Source organism: Cygnus atratus, chromosome 1 (genome assembly GCF_013377495.2).
Source record: "Cygnus atratus isolate AKBS03 ecotype Queensland, Australia chromosome 1, CAtr_DNAZoo_HiC_assembly, whole genome shotgun sequence".
NCBI lineage: Eukaryota > Metazoa > Chordata > Aves > Anseriformes > Anatidae > Cygnus > Cygnus atratus.
The window spans coordinates 155,186,929-155,211,251 of NC_066362.1; the positions used below are offsets into that span (position 1 = coordinate 155,186,929).

The following is a 24,323-nucleotide window of genomic DNA, read 5'->3' on the forward strand; positions in this document are numbered from 1 at the left end:
AGAGACCAAACTACTTTTCACCCACAGTGATTATGTTAGAAATAAGAGTGAAAACGAAGTCAGTTTTTCCCAACTAAACAAATGCTGCTGTCTTTTATCAAGGTAAATATTCATTGGGTGTATCAACTTGTTCAGTGTATTTTCCTTTCTTCACCACTCACAGTTTTATTGCCACCCTCATTCACTCTACATGTATGCTAGACTGATCCTGGGTTCCCAATAGAGAGGTCCTCACTGGTCATAGAATAGAGATGGAATTGACTCTGCTCCCATCTGGAACATCTTTTTAACACACTGGCCAGCAAATCTTACATGCTCTGCATCCCTGCACTCAGTGTATGCCCTTGATCACGTTAAATGGAAGTACAATGATAGACAACCCTCTTATTGTTAAACATGTTATTAGTTCCTCAGTCACCTTAAAATATTCTTCAGATTTGTTCCAGAATCAAATAGGGGCATACCATACCAATGTTTGAGAGCAGCTGTGGAATCCCCTGGATTCTGAGCTATCTCTACATCACAGTGAATCACAAATCCATCTGTCCACCTCCAGGAATAAAGCAACTCCACTGAAGGTTAAGGACAGTCCTGAGCAATGTCACATTAAGCTTAATAAAATAAATATCAACCTATGGGAAAGTCTGTGTGAGTGTAGTCATTCAATGTGTGGAGCAAACACATCTTGTATGTGGCAGGCAAAGCTGTGCTAGGAAAGCCAATAGATGCAATGGCCTGTAGGTTGCTATGGAACAACAGATATCCTCAACTGCTGAAGTGCATTTGAGCAAATGGTTTTGGCCATAAATATGAGATCATTTGTCCCAGGGAAGAAAGATTTTTCCACACGGGGAAAATCGACAATGATAAAAATGTAGATATTTGTTGAACATTCAAAATAAAATAAGGGATTAAACTAAATGACTTCATCTTTGTTCCTGAGAAAGAAACAGCTCAAATATTTCCAGTATGGCTCATGCAGCATTATACTAAAGCAGCATTACAACATTACATTCTTTCTACTGTCACATTCAAATAGCCAAATTTTTTGATCAAGTAGCTAAATGCACAATAGGGAGGTTTGTGGCAGTATGAGCAACATCAGACCGTTTAGTGAGATGGGACATCAAGAAAGGTGTTGAGTCAGATGTAAAGTTATTACCATTTACTAAAAAAGATGATGAATTTTCCATTCTAGGAGATGGTTTTATATTTCCTCTGACTTGCAATTGTCTCTGATTGTGCTGCTCACAGAAAATTCATGTAAGATAGAAAAAAAAAATGCTTTTACTAGACTGTTTTGTAAAATTGAGTATATAAAAGTGCTAAAAGTTGTTCTTTCTCATTTAACTTCATTTACACTGTCACTGAAGTGACTGTGATTTCAGTGATATAAAACATACAACTCCTTGCAGGCCAAGAATTGATCAAATTTTAGTGTTTATATACTACAGAAATGAAAGACAAATGTGTCCATATTTGTATGATAATACTTAAAAATATACATATGTTTATATTCATGAAAATTACTTGGGCTGTACTTTGTGCTACAAGGATGATTACCAAAGGACAAAAACATACCTCTAATAAGACAGGAGAAAAAATCAATGGTCACAGAATCAATTAGAAAACCCTGCATTTTAGGTCAACCTTTCCTCTTTTAAGTCACAGTTTTAATGAAATCTGGAAGAGCAGGAAGTCTGATACCTGATGATCTTACATCTGTAAAACAGATGGCTTCATTATCATATGTGATTGGGAAAGTTCATCTTGTAAGAGTCACCAGAGATTTCATGAATGTACAGAAACCATATACAGATGTGTTCTGCTGTATCTATAAAATTAACCTAATATTGATTTTCTTGTGCATTAAAATATTAAGTGAGGCAAGTTTGAATTCAGGGAGACTGCAAATATTGCTGCAGTATTGGCTACTTGTAAATCAAAATATTCTAATTATATTTCTAATGTATTTGGATTCCTCAATGTCCTCAGTCACATATAAGGAGAATGCAAGTGTTTGAAGTCTCGATGCATTTATCACTATAGTCCAGCTGTGATACAAAGCCATTAAAATCTCATTGGCTGTATATTGCTATACTTAAAACACAGCAGAAGCATTTTGTTCCAGCCAGTAAAAGTATAATATTAATAAAACTGGGGAACATTGATGGCATTCGACATAACAGAGGCCAGTAAGTTAACTTGAATGTAATAAATGGGGAGGAAATAGATAACAACAACAAAAGTATTTACTCTGATCTGTTGCCTGAAATCTGCTTTTACACTTCTAACAGTGAGGTGCTGAGTACTCCAATTGTTTAAATGTGTGAAGAGCAGTTTCAGTGCCTGAAAATTTTTGATATGTACATGCAATATGCTGCACAAAATGAGAAGAGCAATGTCTCCACATGTTATCTGTTAATAATATCTTAAAAATATGGGGGAACAGAAAAGCCAATACAGAAATTTAGGTAGAGGAAGCCAAATATGGAAAAAAAAAAGATAAGTCCTTACAGCATGAAGAAGGAACAGCTCCTATTATCATGTGACAGTGGTAACATAGTCCTTTCTGTCTTTGATCATTCTGATTTATGGTGATATTGTCTTACCCAACTTTAGATACCTGTGACATATATCTGAGAGGGTTAATGTTCATTCCAAGACAGACAGAGAGAAAGAAAAGAAAAAAAAAAAAGGAAAAAAAACCCACACATATAATTTATAGTTACCTAACCCCTCATATAGTAGGAAATACTTTGTGCCCCTGAGCATCCTTATTTCTTTCGACTGACTATCAGTAGAGTTGAGATGATTTGCTCAGTTGAAGTCATCCACACTCGGGCTGAAATCCCCATTCAGATGTAAGAGTGGAAAACAGACGGAGACAGGTAGGGAGGAAGGGGAGAGTGAGAGGTACCAAAGATGCAGAACTCAAGCAAATAAACTAAATGGAAAAGGCCTAATATTAGGATGGTGACTAACATTTAATATTCAAGTTCTATGTAAACAACAAGGTGAATCATCAGGGACTAGGAACAACAGCAGCTAACATAAATTTCTTAATTCATAGAAAGAGAGGTCAGTGTTTAAAATGCTAATGGAAAAAGTATAGACACACTGACACTGGGACATAGCTCAGAAGTGAACATGATGAAGAGATTTAACTGCCAAAGACAGGGATGAAACACCCTGAAAAACTATATTACCAAGCCTGAGGACAGCAAGAACAGAGAGGTCTACAGAGCACTGAAATTAGAACAAAATAAAATGAGAAACTTCCACCCAGCTTCCTATATAAGGCTATCTCTTCTGAGTCTGTACAACATATTTGGATAAGAATATCCTGCTTCCTTTGTAATATGTCCACAATTTGCTTGTGCCTACTATTTAGGATTTTTAAATCTTTAAAACATCTGAAGTTTTTGTGTTCTGACTACTCAAGACATTGACAGCAGACAAACCAGAAATGTAGGTTGGAAGAGATGTCTAGAGGACATTTAACCCAAACTAGCACTGAAAGCATGGCCAGCTGGGGCCTTGTCTGGCCAGATTTGGAAAACTACACAGATCCCACAGCATCTCTGGGCAACCTGCACTAAGGCTGCACTAACTCCTAGAGAGTTTCTTTGCTCTATTTCTGAAGCATTCAAGCTGCAGTTTGTGACTATTGTCCCTTATATTGTCTGGCACTACCGAAAAGAGTTTGATTGTATTATCTCTGGAACTAGATGTTCTTTATGGAATTATAAGCAGCTACTGGAGCTTCCCCTTTTCCCCTCTCCCCCTTTACAGAGTCCTTATGTAGTTCCTCATTTTCAGACTAAACAAATTAAATTCTTTCATGTTTTCTTCACATAACATGTACTATAGATGCCTCTACTGGACTCTCTCCACATCCCTATTGAAGCGGAAGCCTAATTTTTTTAAAAGTGTTCTATGTGTGGCCTCAACAACATTAGGTAAAGGGGAAGGGGCGGAGGTTAGGGAGGGGAGGGGAGGTTAGGGAGGTAGGGGAGGGGAGGTTAGGGGAGGGGAGGGGAGGGGAGGAGAGAGGAGAGGAGAGGAGAGGAGAGGAGAGGAGAGGAGAGGAGAGGAGAGGAGAGGAGAGGAGAGGAGAGGAGAGGAGAGGAGAGGAGAGGAGAGGAGAGGAGAGGAGAGGAGAGGAGAGGAGAGGAGAGGAGAGGAGAGGAGAGGAGAGGAGAGGAGAGGAAAGGAGAAGAGAGGAAAGGAGAGGAAAGGAGAGGAGAGGAAAGGAGAGGAGAGGAGAGGAGAGGAGAGGAGAGGAGAGGAGAGGAGAGGAGAGGAGAGGAGAGGAGAGGAGAGGAGAGGAGAGGAGAGGAGAGGAGAGGAGAGGAGAGGGGTATATAGTTTCTCTCCACTGGCTATGCTCCCCCTCATATGTCTCAGTACATGGTTTCCTCACAATAAGGCCAAAAGCCCACTGTTCATATTTAGCCTGGCATCCACCATGACCTCTATGTCTCTTCAGTAAGGCTATTTCTCAGGTAATTGCTTTCCATCCTGTATATTGCCTATCAACCCTAGGTGCAGAGCATTTGTTTTCTCTTCATGAGATTCCTGTTTACTCTTATCTAGATTTGTCTTGATAAACCTCTGGACTGAAGTTCAGCTGTTCCTCAAGTCAGATGTTTCCCCTAACTTTCGACCCCATAAAAGGTTTGTTCTGTGTCACCATGGAGGTCATGGTTAATGATGCTGGACAATATGGGTCCCAGCACTGACCCTTAGTGTGCTGGGTATCGTCTCTTAAGCAGCTGCCGGTTGGCCGGGCAGCAGCAAGCCACTGATCGCTGCCCTTTGAGCTTGATAGCCCAGACAATTTTCTACCCACATAACAGTCAGATTAGGTAGCCTGGATCTCCTCAGCTACCAGATGAGAACACTGTGGGAGACAGTGTCAAAAACCTTACCAAAGTCAAGGTATATTACTTCCACATCTTTTCTCTCATCCACATAACCAGTCATTTTGTTGGAAAGGCAATCAGGTTGTTCAAGCATGGTTTGCCCTTGAATGCCTGCCGTGAACACTCACAGTGCCTGAATGCAGCTGGCCTCACAGTCTTTTAATTTTAACACCTGCGAACTGACAATCTCAGTCCCACAAAGCTGTTGAACCCTGAACTGATGTTGAAATGACACAGCCAGCACCTGCTGCACTTCAGGAAATCATAGATTCATATTCATTTTTTCAGAGTAATGTTTCTAGGGATGCAGCAATAGATGCTGCAATATTGTACTTGCAGGTTAACAAGCAATAATAGAAATACTAAATTCCTAAGTACCCCTACAGCTCTTTCTTTGGGGATGGCTTTTATTTCCAAAGTCAAATTTTTACAAGAATACAATTTAACTTCAAAATACTGAGTATTAAACAGAAAAAGTGTTTTCAAAATTATTCAGGAGTTCTAAACATTAGTTATTAGACATCTGATTAAAAGCATTTTTTACTGCAATTTTCTGTGAATAAATGAAAATCTATTTGTGTTTACAGGGGTATACAGGTATACACAATATAAATATATTTTAGACACACATTTCCATGTCACATAAAGGATATATTAACAGTAATAACTGTTAGTATTTTTGTCAGTACCGTCATCCCTAATACTATATTACACATGCTGCATTATTAAAATACAAGGTTTTATTCTTTCCATTTAAAATAGCATGTTCTGAAATTGTGGCAGATCTGTCGTATTAGACGTACATTTTTTTTTTCTTCCAAAGGCAAAGACAAACAGATCGCTTACTGAACAGTAAAGGTCAAAGCATAAATCAATCATTTCACTAACAAGCTAACTTCAAGCAGTAGTTGTATAAAAAATATAAGAACATTTAACTTGATATTCTCTGCAAAGTTATTTCAAGAGAAAAGCTTGAAGATGACATCCTGATTCCTATCAGTTCTCCGAGAACAGAGCTTTAAGGTGCTGTATAGCACCTTAACATACAGTAAATACAAAGTAAATACAAATACAGTAAATACAAAGTACTTGGTAATCGAAAATTTCTATTAGAGAAATTATATTTGAAGTTCTTACCTACACAGCCTATTGTCAGGAAGTTCTATTTACCAGTTAAGAAGTGCTGCAAAATATGCTAACATTAATATTAATGATTTATACTTTGTTCACTACAGAATGGTGCCTTGGAGAGAATTTACTACCTAACATCAAAACCCAGCCAGGCCTAGTGAACTAACAAATGTATTTCTTTGCAGTTCATTTTGGAGAAAAATTGAAGAAATCAAGGATGAGTGGTTATCTATTCTTTTCTATATATGCTAGGCAGTGTATTCAATGGAATAGACAAAACAGAACAGTCATTTCTGTAACAATAGTCACAGAAACAACTTTAGCACCATCCAACTTTAAATGATCTTATGAACACTGAATCTAAAAGGGCCACATGTCTAGTGCAATTTGGTGGCAGATCTGAATGAAAAGGCAGGCTTTGTTTGATAAATAACCAGGGTTCAATGATCTACTTTAGCTGGGGGAAATTGGAATGAAGTTGCACAGCAGAAGTTTGATACAATGAGAGCACTGTTTTGGAAGATCAGTGATGAGAGGAGGTTATGGCAGAATTTCAGCTGTCTAATTAGTTATGTTAGTAGTATATCCAAAAGAGCTTTTTTCAGATAAAGAATGGGTGTTCTCTTCACACGAATCATCTATTAATCACCTGGAAGAAGGAATAAACAGTCAATTATTTAAATTTGTAGATAATACTGAAATGGGAGGTGTTGCAACCACTAATACAGAAGTAAGACAAAAAGCCTGTAGTGATTGAAGATAAAAATTGGTAGTAAGTAGTGAAATAGGTTCTATTTAGAAAAACACAAATGAATGCATTTAAATACATAGGATGAATAGGAAAAATATTCAACAGGAATACCTAGGGAAAATGACCTAAGGGTAATAAATGTAATTTGAATGTACAACAGAGTGTTGTAGCAAGGAAAAAATTGATTTAATTCCATAAGGCAAAAGACTGTGACATTGTAAAACAGAAGCCCCTTCTATGGTAACATGGAAATCTGTGAATGTTGGGTACAGGTCTGAACACTTTCACATTAATTAATGAATTAATTAATTAATGAATTAAAAAAAAAAGTAACAAGAAGTGACTAAGTGGCAATAAGAGAAAATTAAAATTACGGGAGAAAATTAAGGGTTGTTGCTCACAGAAAAAGCTTGGATCAATGGAATCCAAGAAAAAAAAAATGTTTTTCTCTAAAAACTTTATGGTATTAACATCAAGAAAGGTGAGGGTATAACTAAGTCAATGCAGATGGAAAACAACCTTTGTTCCATCTGCAATTCTGTTGCTACCAAAATTTGTTGCCCCCATTAAATTCAAATTGCCTCAGTTTCTTCGTCAAATTTATACGTACAAGAATATTATAAGGATATCTACTTAGTTCACTAAACTGCAAAACTTTAATTACCTGATTTTGATATAAGTTATTACAAATGATTAAGGGAAATATAAATAGTAAAATGAAGATACATGGAGTGAAAACCCACAAAAAAATAAAAGTGTCTGAGAATTTCACACAGAGAAAAATTTTCCAGATCTGGAGAGGTCAAACTACTTGAAAGAGTGAATTAGCACACTTCTATTTCAAGGGTTTAGGGCTACGTGATTTGCATTCTCATTTAACATCTATGATTTCCATTTCTGTGATTCTGGGACAAAAATCATATTTATTGTCCTGTGTATATTATGTGCGAAGTCCCCCTTTGTGGCTAGGAATAGATATATTTTTTTGGTAATGGATGGGGCAGGGGAAAGTATTTCTACTGGCCATGCTCATTTATCTACTGAATTCTAATCCATTTTTCAGCCTTCATATTTTGCCTAACGAGATTGCCAGCATTAACAGAAGAGCCTGACATTCCTTAAACATGTTCTATGTTAAGCAGTTAATTATGATAGATTGATACCATTGTAATCAGAAAAAGTTCTCCATATTGATTATCCCTGTCACTAATCTCAGAATCACGTTTTCACGAGTGTGGCCTCATAAGTACTCTACTCTATAGGACTCCATAAGAACATAAGCTTTTTCTGAATCATTGTCCAAATTCCCTCCCTAATGGCATTGAACACTTTGGAAGCAAAAACAGATTTCTTCCCCTAGTCATACACATCAGGTTCACTGTTCTAAACTTTGAGCTGCCCTTGTTTACTCAAAATTTAAACTGGCAAAGATAAATTAGACTTTTATTTGGAAGCTAACTTCTCTCCAAGAAGTTATGTATAGATGGTAAAGATTCAGGGATAGAAAATCTGTCATTCACCTCCATTATCTAATGAACAAATAATACTATCATCTTATAGGCTGTTTCCATTGTAAAGCACAGTACATCTAGGTGAAACCTAGATCTATTTCCCTAAGGGATTTCAGGTCAATGCCCCAGCACTATATAAAACTGATACTCCATTAACTCATACATGTTTTGCAAACAAAAGCCGAGAAGAAATCTTTTAGCTGTTGCAAAACTTGCTGCACTTGTTCATAGATAGTCCATTACTGAATTTGATAGTGTGCAGTATTGCTGGGTAGCCTGATTATGTCTTTTAACAGGCTAAGTGGCAAGGCATTGGTAGAAACAGGGGCTGTCCCTTTTCTAAGAGTTTGAAATCTGCATTGGTACTTTGAAGTTTTTATCTTGCTGCTGAACATAAGCAGACATACAAGCACTGGGTTATCAAGTTCTTTCTTCTCAAAACTTCAGATCTCCTAATTTTGTAACTCCCTTGATAGTAATTTTTTCCTGTCTCCAAGAGTTACTTGCCACATACATGGACTGACTTGAATTTTACCTTTTTCTTGCTCTCCCTCCCTCCTCTTTTATCAAAAGAAACTACAGCACTTTTTAATGATTTAATAAGCTAAAACAGTTTAGCTGGTTTAATGTTGGCTGGTGGTATGAATGACCATTACAGTAAAGTGACCTTGATCCTAACCTTCAACAACTAAAATTCTTGAATATTACAAGTTTAACCATAACCATCAAAAACATGTTAAACAGCCATCACATTAAAGAAAGAAATTTCAAGCGAGAAGAATATGTAAGGTTGTAGTAACAAATAGTAACAAATGGAGTTTTCTGAGAAGGGGAGAAGCTACAGCTAAGAACACTGATGTCCTGTGTACAAGTTGCATTCAAGGAAAACAAAGGTCACCCATTCAAAGAAGAGTAACTTCAGTCAGTATTTTAAAATCTTTGCATGCAGAAGTCACTTACATTTACCTTTTTTTTTTTTTTTAAATAACAATGTACTCTTTTAAATGACCTCTAATATTTTGTTCTTTAAAAATGCACTGATAAACAAGAGGTCTTGTTTTGTCCTTTTATCCGTGCACCCTATAACCAGGAGAAAAAATATCTTGCTATCAATATGCTTAGTATATATTGGTACACCACTTAACAAGAATGCAAGAATGATATTTATCTCCTTATGTAAAAAAATAAATACGTAGAAATATATTTTCTATAAGATATATAAAATAAGCAACAAACCATAAAAAACACATGGTCACAATATTAACTTTTTAATTTCACATCGTCATGACCAGCACTGCACAAACTCACAGGAATATTACCACCTGACTCCCACTTTGAGAACTACCAATAGGAAATTCAAGTATATCTTCTTTTGCACACAGATCTTCCCTATAAATGCTCAGTGAGCCTGTTCTTTTCACCCATCATGCTGTATTTATTTATATTACAAAGATTATGTAAAAAGCCTCTCACATTGTTGCTCATCCTAACTTAAATATGGATTATAGCTTTGTTGAACATTCTTAAAGTACTAAAAATAAATAAACACAATATACAGTATTGATAAGGACAATGCCAGTCTACATAACAACACATTTCCTATTTAAGGCAATTTGTAATAAATAAATATATAAATAGCAGCATTAGAGATATCAATTAAAGAGATTAAAATATTTAGAAATTTTAGCCAAACCAGGAAACATTGATATTATTTTTATACTCTGTTGGGATTTTTTCCTTTTAAGCTGTGCATTTGAAAGCTTAACTACAGGTATGTCTTGCACTTTGAAGTATTCTTTAAGTTGAGGAAAAGCAGGTGCCAGGAGGAGCGAAGATTTACATACTACATAATACTCAACAACAACAAAAATTTCCTGCTGGTAAACAATCCCCAGGTACCAGCCTTCCACTGCTTATACCTTTAGATGCTCTACCAGGTCCTGCAACCTTTGAGAAATAAATCCATTTATTACAATGGCAATAATGACCTGCAGATTACCTATGAGACACAATTGCTGAGCTGGCCTTCCTTGGGCCAGAAACGGTGAAGTTTCAACATTCCTTCATCTTTTCACAGGGACTAAGGGTGCTATAAAAGCATAGCCAGTTCTTATCTGTCCTTCTCTCAGCTCTAATCTTCCCTTCACTCTTCTTCCATGCTCTTCTATAGAAATTGATTAATAAAACCACTTCCTTCTAGGCACACTACTACAACAGCAATAAAATCTCAGTAAGCAACCTACTGATGTGTAAGCAGAAATCCAGATCATGTTAGACCTTACAGCTTGCTGAAAAAGTTAGTCTCTGGCGTTGGGACTGCTGAAAGAATATACCACTTTGGCTTACACATAACCTTCCACAGAACACTAATTTATTCCAGAGAATACTCATTTATTTTTTGGACCCCCTTTATTGGAATTTGGAGATATATCTATACACAGTTTAAGGAGTCTGACATAAACATGGATTGATTGATATTTAAATACTACAATTATGTATCTGCTAAATAAATTCTTTAAGTCAATACAATCTACAGAATTAACTGAATATTTAAAATGGCTTAGTAATCAATATTGATAAAATGATGAGTATGCCAAAACATTGACAGAGCAGTTAAAGAGGAATGTGTAGAGGACTTCCATTTATTAATGACATTTCAAGAACAAATCTCCAAAAGCATAATAGAGACAGGAATGTGTGATGTTGGGTTTTCCTCATCAGCCTATTGGGACAGCTGTTATTAGCATGACACAGCTCTCCATTTCTCCTCCTCTATATCCAAACTGTTCTCACACCACTGTGATTTTTCAGAGAAGGCATTTAAGCTCCACATTGACACAGGAAAATGCCATGTGTGGTACAAGGTGCACTGTACAGCTAGAGAGCAGTTAAGAAGGTTGCTTAATTTAGCAGCATCTTGTGCTGCCTGAAATATCACCATACCCATTGATTACATTGATACGAGAGTTTAAAGAAGTAAACTCCAAGAATGGTTGGATTTTGTGTTAACATGGCAAAACTGGACCAAGTAGGATGTGGCAATGTGGCAACCTCACTAAAAATGGAATTTTCACTGGTTCAAATTTCCAGACGATAAAATTAGAAATGACCTCCTCCTCTGATTTACATTGATTAGAATGACTGAGCCTTTTTTAGACCCCAGTTAGAATTAAAATCCAGTGTATGAATAAATAAGCCATAATTTTAAGAAGTTGAGTACTATCTTGCTTACAGACTCACAGAGGCTAAAGTGCTGAAACTTCCTAAGGCACCAGACTAGATAAGATGCCTCTGCTGGGTGTGTACTGAGAGCTTAAATTCATATGTGGAATTGTAGGAATGCCAGAAAATTTACAGAGATAAAAATTCAACAGCAGACACCAAAAACCACTAATTTCCTGAGCATGTTTAAAATTTGGTGGTAAAACTGAAAAAAAGAAAAAAAAAAGTTAACATTAGTAACCTATAAAAATTAAAAATGAAGGTCTACTCGTGCCAAAACATTTTACGAATTCATAGCATTTCATTGTGCTATAAAAAATAGAATTCTAAAAATAGTTTATAATAATGTTTCCTCTTTTAAATGCATTTTTTTTGCTTGAAAATAACTTTTAACATTCTTTCAAAATTCTTCAAAATACCTGAACTTACTGAAATTCAAAACTGAATCTGTAGAGCGTTTTGTTGATGTGGAAAACATTTTCAGCTACATGTCCTTCTTCTTGCCTTGTGTAGTTACTGAAACAAAGTGTTTTCTTCAAACAACTGTTTCCATTTTTTTTAAATTAAGAAACTCAAATAATCATTATTTGCCTAAGTTGTAATAGTTAATTGCTCTGAGAATACATTAAATTTCCTAGCCTGTGTTCATTCACATGTATCAATTTCTTATGCACTGAAAGCATGTCATGTTTTTTCCCTTCTAGATACATGCTTGAGAAACTAGTTCACGGTGAGCAGAGATCACCTTGTCTTCCAGTAGTTACTCTGTGGTCCTACCAAACCTTGATTCAGCTTTTTTACAAATATTTATAAATGGACACTGTAACTAAACTGAAAATATTGTAATGTGAGAAGAAGGAAAAATGGACCAAACAACAGAATTTCCTCAGCATGGTTTCAGTACCTGTATATTCAAGTTGTTCTTATCTGAGTAAAAATGTAATCATATAAGCTGCACCCACTCACTGAAGCTAGTACTTAGCAACTATCTCCTATTGCATTTTTTGGCCATGGTCTTGCAGAGATTTCATTGACTGAAAATGGCTTACATTACTGAAATGAGCTGTTTTCACCTCCTTTCTGCTTCACATATGTCTACTGTTTTCACTACAAGAGTAGCTTTTCAAGGAAAAGGAGAGCCTTTTAGCTGTGTTGATGTTTCCTAACTGAAATATAGTGAATGGCTTTTTGATGCTTCCATGATACCACAGAAAAGTATCAATTCACAGTAAATAAGTTTCACCTAAGAATGTTAAATTAATAACCCACCATACAATAAATAAGACATATTTCAGGCTTCTTTTTCACTTTAAAATTCTTGGTATAGCTTCAGAGCACACTTCAAGTAGCAATGGTGTTCACTATCTGTCTCTCCACTAATAAGACAAAAGCTGCGTCAATTTACCCGTTTAAGATTGTCCCAGTAAGATGTATACTGTACTTTATGTAATAGCAGATAGATAGTTCACAGCATAGTACATTTGGCTCTACCTCTCTCTCTCCACCCCTTTCTCAGCTAATCTCGTTCTGGCTTATCATTACCCTTTACATATACCAGCACTGTTAATGACAGGTAACTCACCCGCACATTGCTGCAACATACAACTGTGGTATATCATTCTGAATGCATAAAGCACACAGGTCACAACTAGAAGAAAATAAAAGAGTTTATATCTGCTAAAGCTTGTAAATAAATCTACATATGCACCAGAGTAAACCAAGCATGATTAATACATAAAAAACACATTAAGCACATCAAGCAAGACTATAGTATAGCATGGAAAATTGGGAAAGTTAAAATACAGATTTTCAAATTAGGCACATCTAAAGGTCTCGTAGCTCTGATTTATATATGACGTTTTCATAGTTATCATTAAGTTCAACAAGTGGACCTTAACATGTCTGTTTTTAAAGTATCTCTAAAAGTATTCGTATGGAATGTTGGCATGCTGTTCCCTTCTCTCCCTAAAGTGATTGTCTTAATACTAAAAGTGACATTTCCATGACACTCCTCTCAGAAGAGCCAATTTCACTCTTTTTCTTTTACCTTTTTTTTTTTTTTTTTCTTTTTCCTGGTAAACCACAGAGCAGAAGTAAAAGTAATGAAAAAAAAGTTTAATTTCAAATAAAATCCAAAAATATATATTTTAGATAAGCCAAGATATAAAGACAGATTCACTTAATCATTTTTCACATATTCCAGAATCCATTTCATGATCTATTATTTTAAATTTTTCTTTTAATGTACTAGTTTTTTGGACACTCAGTTAAAAGAATTAAGAAGGGAAGGGCAGCAAAAGGACAACAATGCCTGTCAAGAGATTCATTTCAAAAATAGTATTTCTGGATTTAATGAGGGTTGAGGACAACAAATAAGAAAAGATAAGGCTACAATTCCTATTACCCTGGGTGCTGATACTATGTTTTGCAGCTTGGTTGTTAGTTACAGTCCCAATTCTGGATTTCTTACAGAATAGTTTTATCCTTGATGTGTGTCAGGTGAGCACCTACTGTTAGAGTAAGAATCTGGGATGGGTTACAGAGACACTGATAGCTGATTGTCTGAATACTGAAGTTTGTCATTAGTGATATGGATTTGAGGCAGAGTCTTTTATTAATTCTATTCTATGAAGCATCTTTAATTGCTTTTTTATTTATTTTATTTTATTGGTATTTGTAAATCAGTGATTTTACTCATGGGTTAGCATTTTTAAGTCTTGGACACTAAGCCAAAAAAACAATTTCCATCATAAAATGTTAAAAGCACGCTCTGTTCAGAACTTAAGGGAAGATTAAATGTCATTTGAATTTAACAGGAAAGATTTTTTTTTCTTCAACCAGCATAAAATAATTAATAACTCATCACCACAGTGCTTACTCACCTCAATATTTTTAATGTTTTTTTTTTTCCCCACAAAACACTGCAGAAAATATGTAAAGAATTACTATAGTAAAAAAAAAAAAGTAAATAAGTCTCAGAGAGCCTCAAAAGTATTTTAGATTTTTCACTCCTATATTACATTCATCAGAAAGGAATTTATCTGAACAAATGTTTACCTCCACAGTATAGGCATCAATATATGAACTAAGCACCCTCTTTAATACAGAAAAATAAGTACTTAATGGAGAGATTTTTCTGATTTGATGTGTAAACTTCAGATCAGCATGGCTTGAATCTATAATTCCCTATTGACTACAAGAGTAGCCTATACTGTGGGCATCTAATATTCAACAGATCAGATTCTGCTGTATGTTTAATAGGAAAAACATTGGATCAAAAGCAGTCAAAGCCTGCTCAGATTTGGCTATACCTGGACAGCCTGTTTTCTAAGAAGATCCTTTTGAGGCTAGACCATGCCCACCTGTTCCAGCACAGTGCAGCAGCTTGTTCTTCACTTTGTAGCTTCATAAACCTGATGCAGCTAGTTGGAAGATTACATGTTCCACTGACCAGCTGCACCTACCAAATGAAGCTGCAGAAGAACAGGGAGAGCAAGCCATACAAATGCATGAAGTACAGATCTGGCTGCAGGAAGTGCGCAGGAGACACCAGCTCCTATAGTACTGCCTTCCAGCGCAGAACCTGACCAGGTTATAGGAGCTTGCACCACGGTCAGGAAACAGTTCTTACTACTGGGATAATTATTCCTTTCCAAGATTCCTAGGCTTGTGGCCTCTCATATTCTGGCTGATCTTCAAAATAATTTGTTTTGATCTAATGTAATTTATAGACAAATTTTGCCATAACGTATGAAATGATGATAAACAGCAATCTCAGTGTAAATCCCATAGGATTAGACCCTAAAATCATTCTTAGGCAATAGAGATTCCTGTTAGCCTGTTATCCACTCTGATAGGATTGGATGAGGTCTAAAATATTTTGTTTTGAAATGAATATTTCCTGTCAAATACAAGGTAAGATATCTTTTATCAGGATTCTCTGTAAAGTTTAAAAACTTGCACCAGATGTCCAACAAAGGCTTGTGAGCAGTTACATACTTGAAGCCGGCAGATGTTACAGTTTTGGGGCATTTTCAACTGCTCTATTTTGTCCATATTTTTGGGGAAGTGCAGAAGTTATGTAGTCTGTTAAAACACAGGATAAATTATATGGAAATTGTGGCCTGCTAACACTCTAACAGCCTAACAATTGTGGAGTTTTAAAAATCCACCTGTCTTTCAATGGGCTTTACATTTAATGGGAAATACATCACAAAGTGACGCTTGCAAGAAAACAAAACCGAGCACCATCACTTTGTCAGTGTAAATCCCATAGGATTAGACCCTAAAATCATTTGGAGGCAATACAGATTCCTATTAGTCTGTTATCAACTCTGATAGGATTGGACCAGATCTAAAATATTTTGTTTTCAAATGAATATTTCCTGTCAAATACAACGTAGGTTATCTTTTATCAGGAAACTAAACTAAATTAAACTAAATTAACTAAACTAAAAATCGGATATCACAACATTCATATCATGGACTTTATGTTCTATTGTAGACATTGCAGCACTGCAGCACCAGAATAGTGTGGGTAGGTGCATAAAGTTCACAGTATATGCTGCATCTATTCAACTTTACCACACTCCTTAGAAGCCTCCTGACTTCAAACAGCTATGTGGAGAAGGCAGACAATTCTGATTCCCTGCTTCCAAAACCCAAGAAAAAAATCACAACACCAGTCTTACTGTGAAAATAATTCCTTTTCACATTCAGTGCAAGAAAAACATGAGAAAAAATGTCCTGCAGAAAATCTATGTTTCACCTGCTGACCATGACATCAATGGCGTGCAAGTGGAGTCCCATTCTGTTGCACTCACTCTCTTCTGCAGAAGTCCGTGGACATCAGTGTAGCTCCAGACATGAGCTGGGGCCCAAGCTGGACTGACAGGCAGGGCAGCAAACACAGAAGCAAGGGGAAGCAGAGGACCGAAGACTTACATTGGCCATGCAGTTGAACCTCAGTGTATTCTGACTTCAAGCATCTCCCTTATTTCACTCAGTTTTTTTTTTTTTTTCCTTTTCTTTTCCTGGTTGAGTTTAATCAGGGATAGTATTACCTTGCTATAAGAGTTCATCTCATTGAAGAGTTCTTATTTTGTTGGAAAGCCACTTCACAAAACAAATTTTTGTCACCTCCAATATCAAGGAAAGATTCATATTTTTTTTTTCTCCCAGTTCTTCCATAAGCTGTGCAAGAAGAGAAAGAGGAACACATGGTTTCTGGGATGTTAGATATTCTTGTGGGTATTGTTTTGGGAAATTATGTCTGAAACTTTCTTTCCTGCTTTGTAATTTACACTGCTACTGCTGTAATGAATAGGAAATATAAGTAGCACTAATATAAGATTGGTTAATACAGATACAGATTGATCCTTATACCATTCAGTTTGTTTTCCTTCAGTGACATCATGCTTCACACATTCTGCTGAAGGCTATCCACAACTATTCAAGCTCATGATAGTTATTCTTACACATTCTTTCATTTTTAACACCATTGCCAAGATTCCCATCCTTTTTAAATAAGAATGAGGAGACAGTGTCTCTTTTATGAGGCTCAGATCAATCTACCTTAAATAATTTTATTTTCCATATTTTTCCTATATCTATTTAAAGAATTAGTGAGAAAATGTCACCAAACATATACTTGTCTCCTCATTAACATTCATGACAAAACCTTCTGGTATGGATGGTTTGGGCTGTTGATGGAACAATATTTAAAAGAAATTGGCTTGTCTGTGAAACAGCTGCTCAGTAATGCCACTATGCAAGGGAGTTAGTGATAATAAGATGACGCTATTATAACTACATTGGGAGCATAATATATTTTAAGCTGCTTTGAGGCATACAGTGGGGATCCAGGAATTACAGCATGATTGTTTGTCTATTGCTGGGAACAGGAAAGAGCTGATCATTTCATGTCTGCTTATTTGGCTTAGTCCTACCCAAAGTCTTGAGGCAGAAGAAAAGAACTTATCTCCTGGAACTCCTCACTTCTTGTGTATTTCCTGTCTGCTGGAAGGGCTTTTTGTTCTTTTTCCTAGATTTTGGAAAGGTTTGTGTATTGCACTGCTGAAACAGATACTGCAATCTTTGTTAGTAGAGTTGATCCTACTGTTTTAAAGTATTTTTTTCTCATTTCAAGGCTTTCTTAGGAAAGATTCTCAAGAGAAGATTCACTGCATCCTCATGCACCCAATAGTGAAATTCCAGGTACTGAATGTTTGGAAATTACCATGCAGTATGGCAATGCAATGTTAAGTATACAGATGTGGGCAATATATATGTACACATCTGTAAATATGGCTTAGCCAAAAAAAACAAAAAAAAAGGGGGCAATTTAGTGTAGTGATTTATGCTAATTTACATCAATCATCTAAGATATACAAAGCAAATTAAAAATCCTATTGTCAGATACTTGTCTCGCAGAGATCTCCAAACCACACATACTGTTTAGAAAAAAAAAAAAAAAAAAAAGTGGATCTAGAAGAATGGAGAAAATCTCACCACAGTACCACAGTACCAGCATATTAGAAATGCTGATGACAAATGAGTAAGAAGTCAGTAAGATCATACAGAGATTTAGGATGCAAGAACTGATTGCCAGATAAAAGGAAAGCCATGTAACTGGTCCCAAAACATTTAATATTTTCTAAAATTCTCTGTTAAGAATTTTATTTTAGCTTCTCTTCCATACGTATAGTTATTACAGATGTTAGTTTTTAGAAAGATTTGGAAAGTACTGCACGTCAGGTAAAATGAAATATAAAATTGACCTAGAAATGATTTAGGAACCTTGTCAGAAGGCTGAGAGAGGTGAACTTTCCCTTCTACTCAGCACAAGTAAAGTCACACTTGGAGTGCTGTATATAGTTCTGGGCTCCCAGCACAAGAGAGATATGGACATATGGTTGCCATTCTAGCAAAGGGCCTGTAAGACGATTAAGGGCCTGGATCATCTCACATATGAGGAGAGGCTGACAGCTGGACTGTTCAGACTGCTGAAGAAAAAGCTCAGGACAATTTTACTAATGTGTATAAAACACTGAATAAGTTAGCATTTATAAAGAAGTGTTTGTAAAAAAGATGGAGCTCAGTAGAGCCTAGTGACAGGACAAGAAAAAATGGTCACAAATTAAAAAAAAAAAGAATTAAAAAAATTAATTTTTAAAAAATCCATTTGAACAAAAGAAAACATTTTTTTCACTGTAATGGTGACCAAGCACTTGCAAAGGTTGTGGAGTTTCCATCCTTGGAGATACTCAAAATGTATCTGGACATGCTCCTGGGCAACCTGCAGTAGCTGACCCTACACACACTGGTGCACATCTCTGTCTGTCTCCAGAGATGCCTTCATATCTCAGCCATGTTCTGATTTTGTGATTCTGTGTAAGATTCTGTGACTGACCTGAGGCTAAAAAGGCAATCTTAAAGTCACAGCAGAATGAATTTCCTTGTTGAAAATTAGATCATGAATAGTAATCCGGGTCATAACTCTGAAAGGTAAAATAGACCTCAAATTATTTATCAAAAATGAAATCAGAAAATCATCTCATCTGTGCTTAAATGTATGGATGTGGAACGGATAGTAAATGATAGATGATAGAGAGTCCAAAATACTACAAGATAAGAGAGGCAAGGCATATAAAGGTCAGAATATAATTCAACAAAGAGTCATACACCCCTAGAAAGCCTTATGTTGAGAAGGTTAGTGTACCTAGCACCTAAGACATGCCTTGTACAGAGGAAAGAAATTGCAAAAATCAACAAAACTTCCATATAACTTTTAAGAGTTTGCAAAATTATATACGTCTGCACAAACATTAAGGTTGGCAGCAACACTCGTTCAGAATAACTCTTCAAGGAACCAATCATAATATACTCTCTATCTCAACATTGCTTATTTGTTCATATAATTTGGTACTGCTTAAATGTGCTGTTCTATTAGAACACAAGTCCTGTGCACAACTTACATAGAATGATCAGAACTGGCTGTATTTGTTTTATTATTTGTGTTACACTAGCATTAAATGGCAGAGTCATGTATCAAAACTTCCTTGTGCAATCAAAGTATTAAATTAAAACAAAGCAAAATAAAAAGAGATGATCATGAAAATTAAAACACAGAATTTATCTAACAATCCAATATTTGCTTTACACAAGAAAGTGTCATGACATTTTAAACTGAAAAAAATGTAGCTGGCTTTATATTGAACAACAGCCTGTTAGATGAATGCATTTTTCTATGAATGTTTTCCTCCTAGAAAGACTAAGCAGTTTTTCCATATAAGAGAACAACTTTTGAATAGTTTTATAGTGTCATTAAAATACTGAAACTCTACATAAAATTCAAATACTCTTTGGTAATATTGAGACCTCACCTTGCAAGTTACCTTTTAAAATCAATGATAAGCAACATAGCTTTTAAATCCAGTTTCTGAAGAGCAGATCCGTTAAGAATCCCAAAATACAATATTGATAACTGGTCAGTAACTTTGAGCTTATATTTTACCATTAATAAAGACGTACAATGGTTTATAGAATTTCAGATTACTCAAAAAGCCATCATGTGCTTAAGTTCATCACAATATAAAAATGCCTCAAGTTGCCTAAAAAGTAATAAAGGACTATCAGAACTCAGTAGTAAACAAGCTCAGAATTTTCATTAAACTGTCAGTGAACACCGGTAATCATCTTAGTTTCCTTCTAGAAAACAAGAAAAGTCCTGCACATGTTGTTGGTGGTTTCAAACATTTGTTCTCCTTGCAGACTCATCTCGTAACACTGTACACAACTTCTAGATGTTTTTTTTTTTTTTAAGTCCTACAAGACAACTATAATTTTGAAAGTCTATAAGAAAAATAATTTAAAATTCACAATAAAAATGGAAGACATCACAGTGTAGAACACTGCGCAACCATCCATACCACAGTCCTTCCAAGGACATTTTCTAAATTATACTATAGCATCTGGTCTGCTACTCTAGCATGTCCTTATATTTTTTCCCATTCCCTCCTTTTATAACTCATCTTACTTTCCGTATCATATTGAGAATCAAAAAGAGATTAGGGGAAAAAAATCATCTTAGTTGGTTAAAAAGAATGATCCAGAATTACTTTACGGAGTTAGGGATATCTTCAGTTTTTTTGAATGCAACCTCAAAACTTCTAAGTAATCTGTCTTCAGGGATAACCTTTCCACCATTCTCCTACATGTGCATATATATGACCCATTAGCTGGTGGGTATTCAGACTTACTGAATCTGTTTGCAGGATTTCTACCTCCATGCAAAGAAGCAACTCTGCCTCCTCTTCACAATGCTGATTTACACATTTCAGTGCCAGTCTTTTCTACTTACACATATACAGAAATTTTCAGAGAAGTGTATTCAACACACGGATTTCTTATGTAGATAAAGGCATGCCTGAACATTCTGAAGCTCTTTTACACTTTAGTAGTCTGCAGTTTATGAGAAAAAATAGTGGCTTGCAAATATGTGTACAAACATTAAAAAATGTTTGATGTTCATATTTAAAAACAAATATTTAGTAAATTGTGACAATCATACTTTGAATGTACAAAAAAAAAGGTCAAGGTATCATAAAAATGTATTAGAAATAAACAAAACCCCAAAACTGTCTTAATCAACTCCTTCTAAGTTAAAGAAAAAAAAAATTTAATACATCTGGAGTGGTTGGTATGAAAAACACTCCCAAATGTGGTTAAGATCTGACTGTTTAGAAGCCAGAATTCCTCTAAGAGACTGTACACATCACAAGAAAATAATGCAGGAAAATACTACAGCCTTAAAACTAAAACCAAACTAAACTAAACTAAAAATAAAAAAGCAGACTACAAAAAGACTTCTTTGTGATTAAAAAAAACCCCACAAACCAAAAACCAACAAAACCAAAAACAAACAACAACAACAACAAACAACAACAACAACAAAAAATAAACAACCAAACATGGAGATCCACAGTTCATCTTGCAACCGCGAACATAATTGCAAACCTAAATTTTGCATTTGAAATTAGGAGACAAAAATTATAAACCTCTCTATGCATATCTAATCTCCATTTTCAACGTTAGCCAAGCCTGCAGGCACTTAACAGTCTAATTCTTGATGTTATTATAATTAAAGGCAATACTCACAAGGCTGATAAGCACACCAGCTGTAACTTAACCCTTATCTTAACCAAACTGACAACTGCAAATGTGATATCTAATTGTAAAGAGAACATCGGAATTCATTCTGGATCACTGTCTTTTAAATCATATAACCTTGAAAATAAGTAATTATATCCAGCCTACCATCAAACTTCTTGTGCCGGGACACAAAAGTGGTGCGTACAAAGTGACTTGTCTCCTCCACCAAGTTTTCAAACTCCAGTTTGCTCTGCTGGCTTAACTTGTCCTCCATTTCTGATGTGCAGCATGTATATTCCTGAGGGCAGATTCTCAAATGTTCCCCTGGAATCACAAGAAAAAAGGCATTAAAAATGTCTGAATAAAGAGAGAAATACATCAGATCTGAATATGCATGATATCCGTTCACTTAAGGAATGTAGTCTACATAAAGAGCTCTTTAAGGCTTGACCACTTCGTTGGGAACAATTTGAATCTGCATCAACAATTTTGCATATTTGGGCATTCCCCACTGAGGTGGAGAGACACACTTTGCAGAGATGTTTTGATACTTCAGAAGGTGGAACAATCTCAAGATGAAAGTGATTCTTGAACTGAAGCTTTCTGCATAAACAGATGTATACTTAAAAATTCTAAGATGCTTGCTTTCTGTTTGTATTCAAAATGTCTTGAGTAATACTTAGCAATATGACCCACTAAAAGCCATCAAAGCTTTCTGTTTTTTGAAAAACAGAAATTATGTTTCTCCGCAGACAGGTCCTACATGCCCAAATACACCAAAACATTCTCCCCTTTCTTCCCTTCTTCTTAAGTGTATTATAATGATTGCGTCTGGGTGCCACAAATTTTCTTGGACAGCATTTCTTGTAAGATCCAGCAAATGCTCCACTGAATGGGAGAAAGCAATGAAGAGTTTAATTAATGCTTATGTTATACGGAAATGCAATGTAAAAGGTAATGAAAGCCTCTTATTTAATTCAATAGATTTATCTCTTGAAGCACTGTGCCAGTTCTCCTGACAATATTGCTTTCTTTGGTACAATCTGCAAGGTGAAACCAATTCTTTAGCTCATGAAATTAAAGTGGTCTGTTATTACATGAAATGTGAATTTTCAATTGACACCGTAATAGGGTGTCAGAAACATTTAGTTCAGTTTGTGTGAAGGTAAGAAATTCTGCCATTCCCTCTTGAGAAATAAAAAGAATGATCTGCCTCTATGATTAAAGTTACTTGTAAAGCAATGAAAACATTTAGTTTTCTGTACACTGAATCCTGATTAAAAATCCCTCTGCAAATCTCTTAAAAGCGCAAATAAAATGATATACAGAGCCCAAGGGTTAAATAAATATGGGGGACCTGATTCTCATTTATATCAAGGTCCCTTTGTACCACTGCTGAGCCATAAAGAAGATTTAAATGCAATTTATACCTACTTTAAGACTCTTTTCACCATTCTTATGTAGTGAGGAGAATCAGGCCCTGAGGTTTATATTTCCCAGGGGTGTAATACATTTAGTTGCTGCATCATTTTGAAAACAGCATCAAAAATAGGTTTGTACATGCTTAGAATAAACATTGTCTTGAGTATGCCCTCACTTTATTCATTTTTTTAAATTCAGTTTAGTTTTTGAATGAAGTCTTTTGATTTGAAGCTTAGTCATTCCTCAACCCTGACCCATCTACCCTCACTTTTTTTTTTTTTTTTCCGGCAATAACTTATAATATATGAACTATAATGTTATGACTTTTCTTTTAGCAGCTTCAAGACTTTTTTAAAATCTCATGGCTATACATCTTCAGGAAGGATCATTTCATTATTATCAGTTACTGTTCTGCAGTACTACCTGTAAGTACCAATCATTTACAAAAACACCATTATATAAAACAATGTAAAAAACATGGGAGAAGAAATACCCCATGATCATCAAAATATTGTAAGGATTCTTTCCTATGTCTGCTATGCCTTACCAGTGCAGTAAGTTAATTCCTTTCCATTCTCAAGATCACACATCTAAGCCAGAAACAACACATGAAGAGACCAGTGAGCCAGATGCTGTCAAACATAAATGACAGTGGCAAAAAAATGCTCACTTTACACTCTGTGTTGCTGTCACATTAAACAGAAACTACTCAACAGGTAACATGCGACTGAACAGGTACCATATTAAGATACAATAAGCCTTGTTTTAGTAACAGCAATGTTCTGAGTTTTTATTAGGTGTCACAAACACAAGAAAAGTTGAAATACTGTGTCTTTAGAAGCAGTGCTGTGTGCTTGATGACATAAAAAAATATATATCTTATCCGTACATCTGAAAACCCCTTCCTACAAAAACCCAGGTGCTTTTCCTTATTGGAAAGCACTGGGGAGACCTACTCTCCCACTTTCAGTCACAGTGTTAGTTTACACTTTCTGTAATGACAATATCCTTTAGTGCTATTGATGTCATGAATTTTAATAAAATTAAATTTTATTTCCTCTATTTTACTTTTTTTTTGTTTTTTCTTCCATATGGTATTCTTTGTTTTTCAGAGCTGCCGGACTATCAAGTGAACTAATGTTATTAATGTTATTCATCAAGGCACTGTGTTTACTGAGTAACAGCCGTGGGTCTAGGTTTTTAAGA

The 24,323-nt window shown here is 35.5% G+C and overlaps 1 protein-coding gene across 1 annotated transcript in view; it reads right to left on the minus strand.

Moving 5' to 3' along the window:
• The window catches only part of GPC6 (glypican 6), an 805,110-nt gene that overhangs the window by 541,677 nt on the left and 239,110 nt on the right, over nt 1-24,323 (minus strand). The window contains exon 2 of the mRNA XM_050712844.1: nt 21,861-22,019. Within this exon, the coding sequence (XP_050568801.1) occupies nt 21,861-22,019 (159 nt within the window). The remainder of the gene's footprint in view (nt 1-21,860; nt 22,020-24,323) is intronic.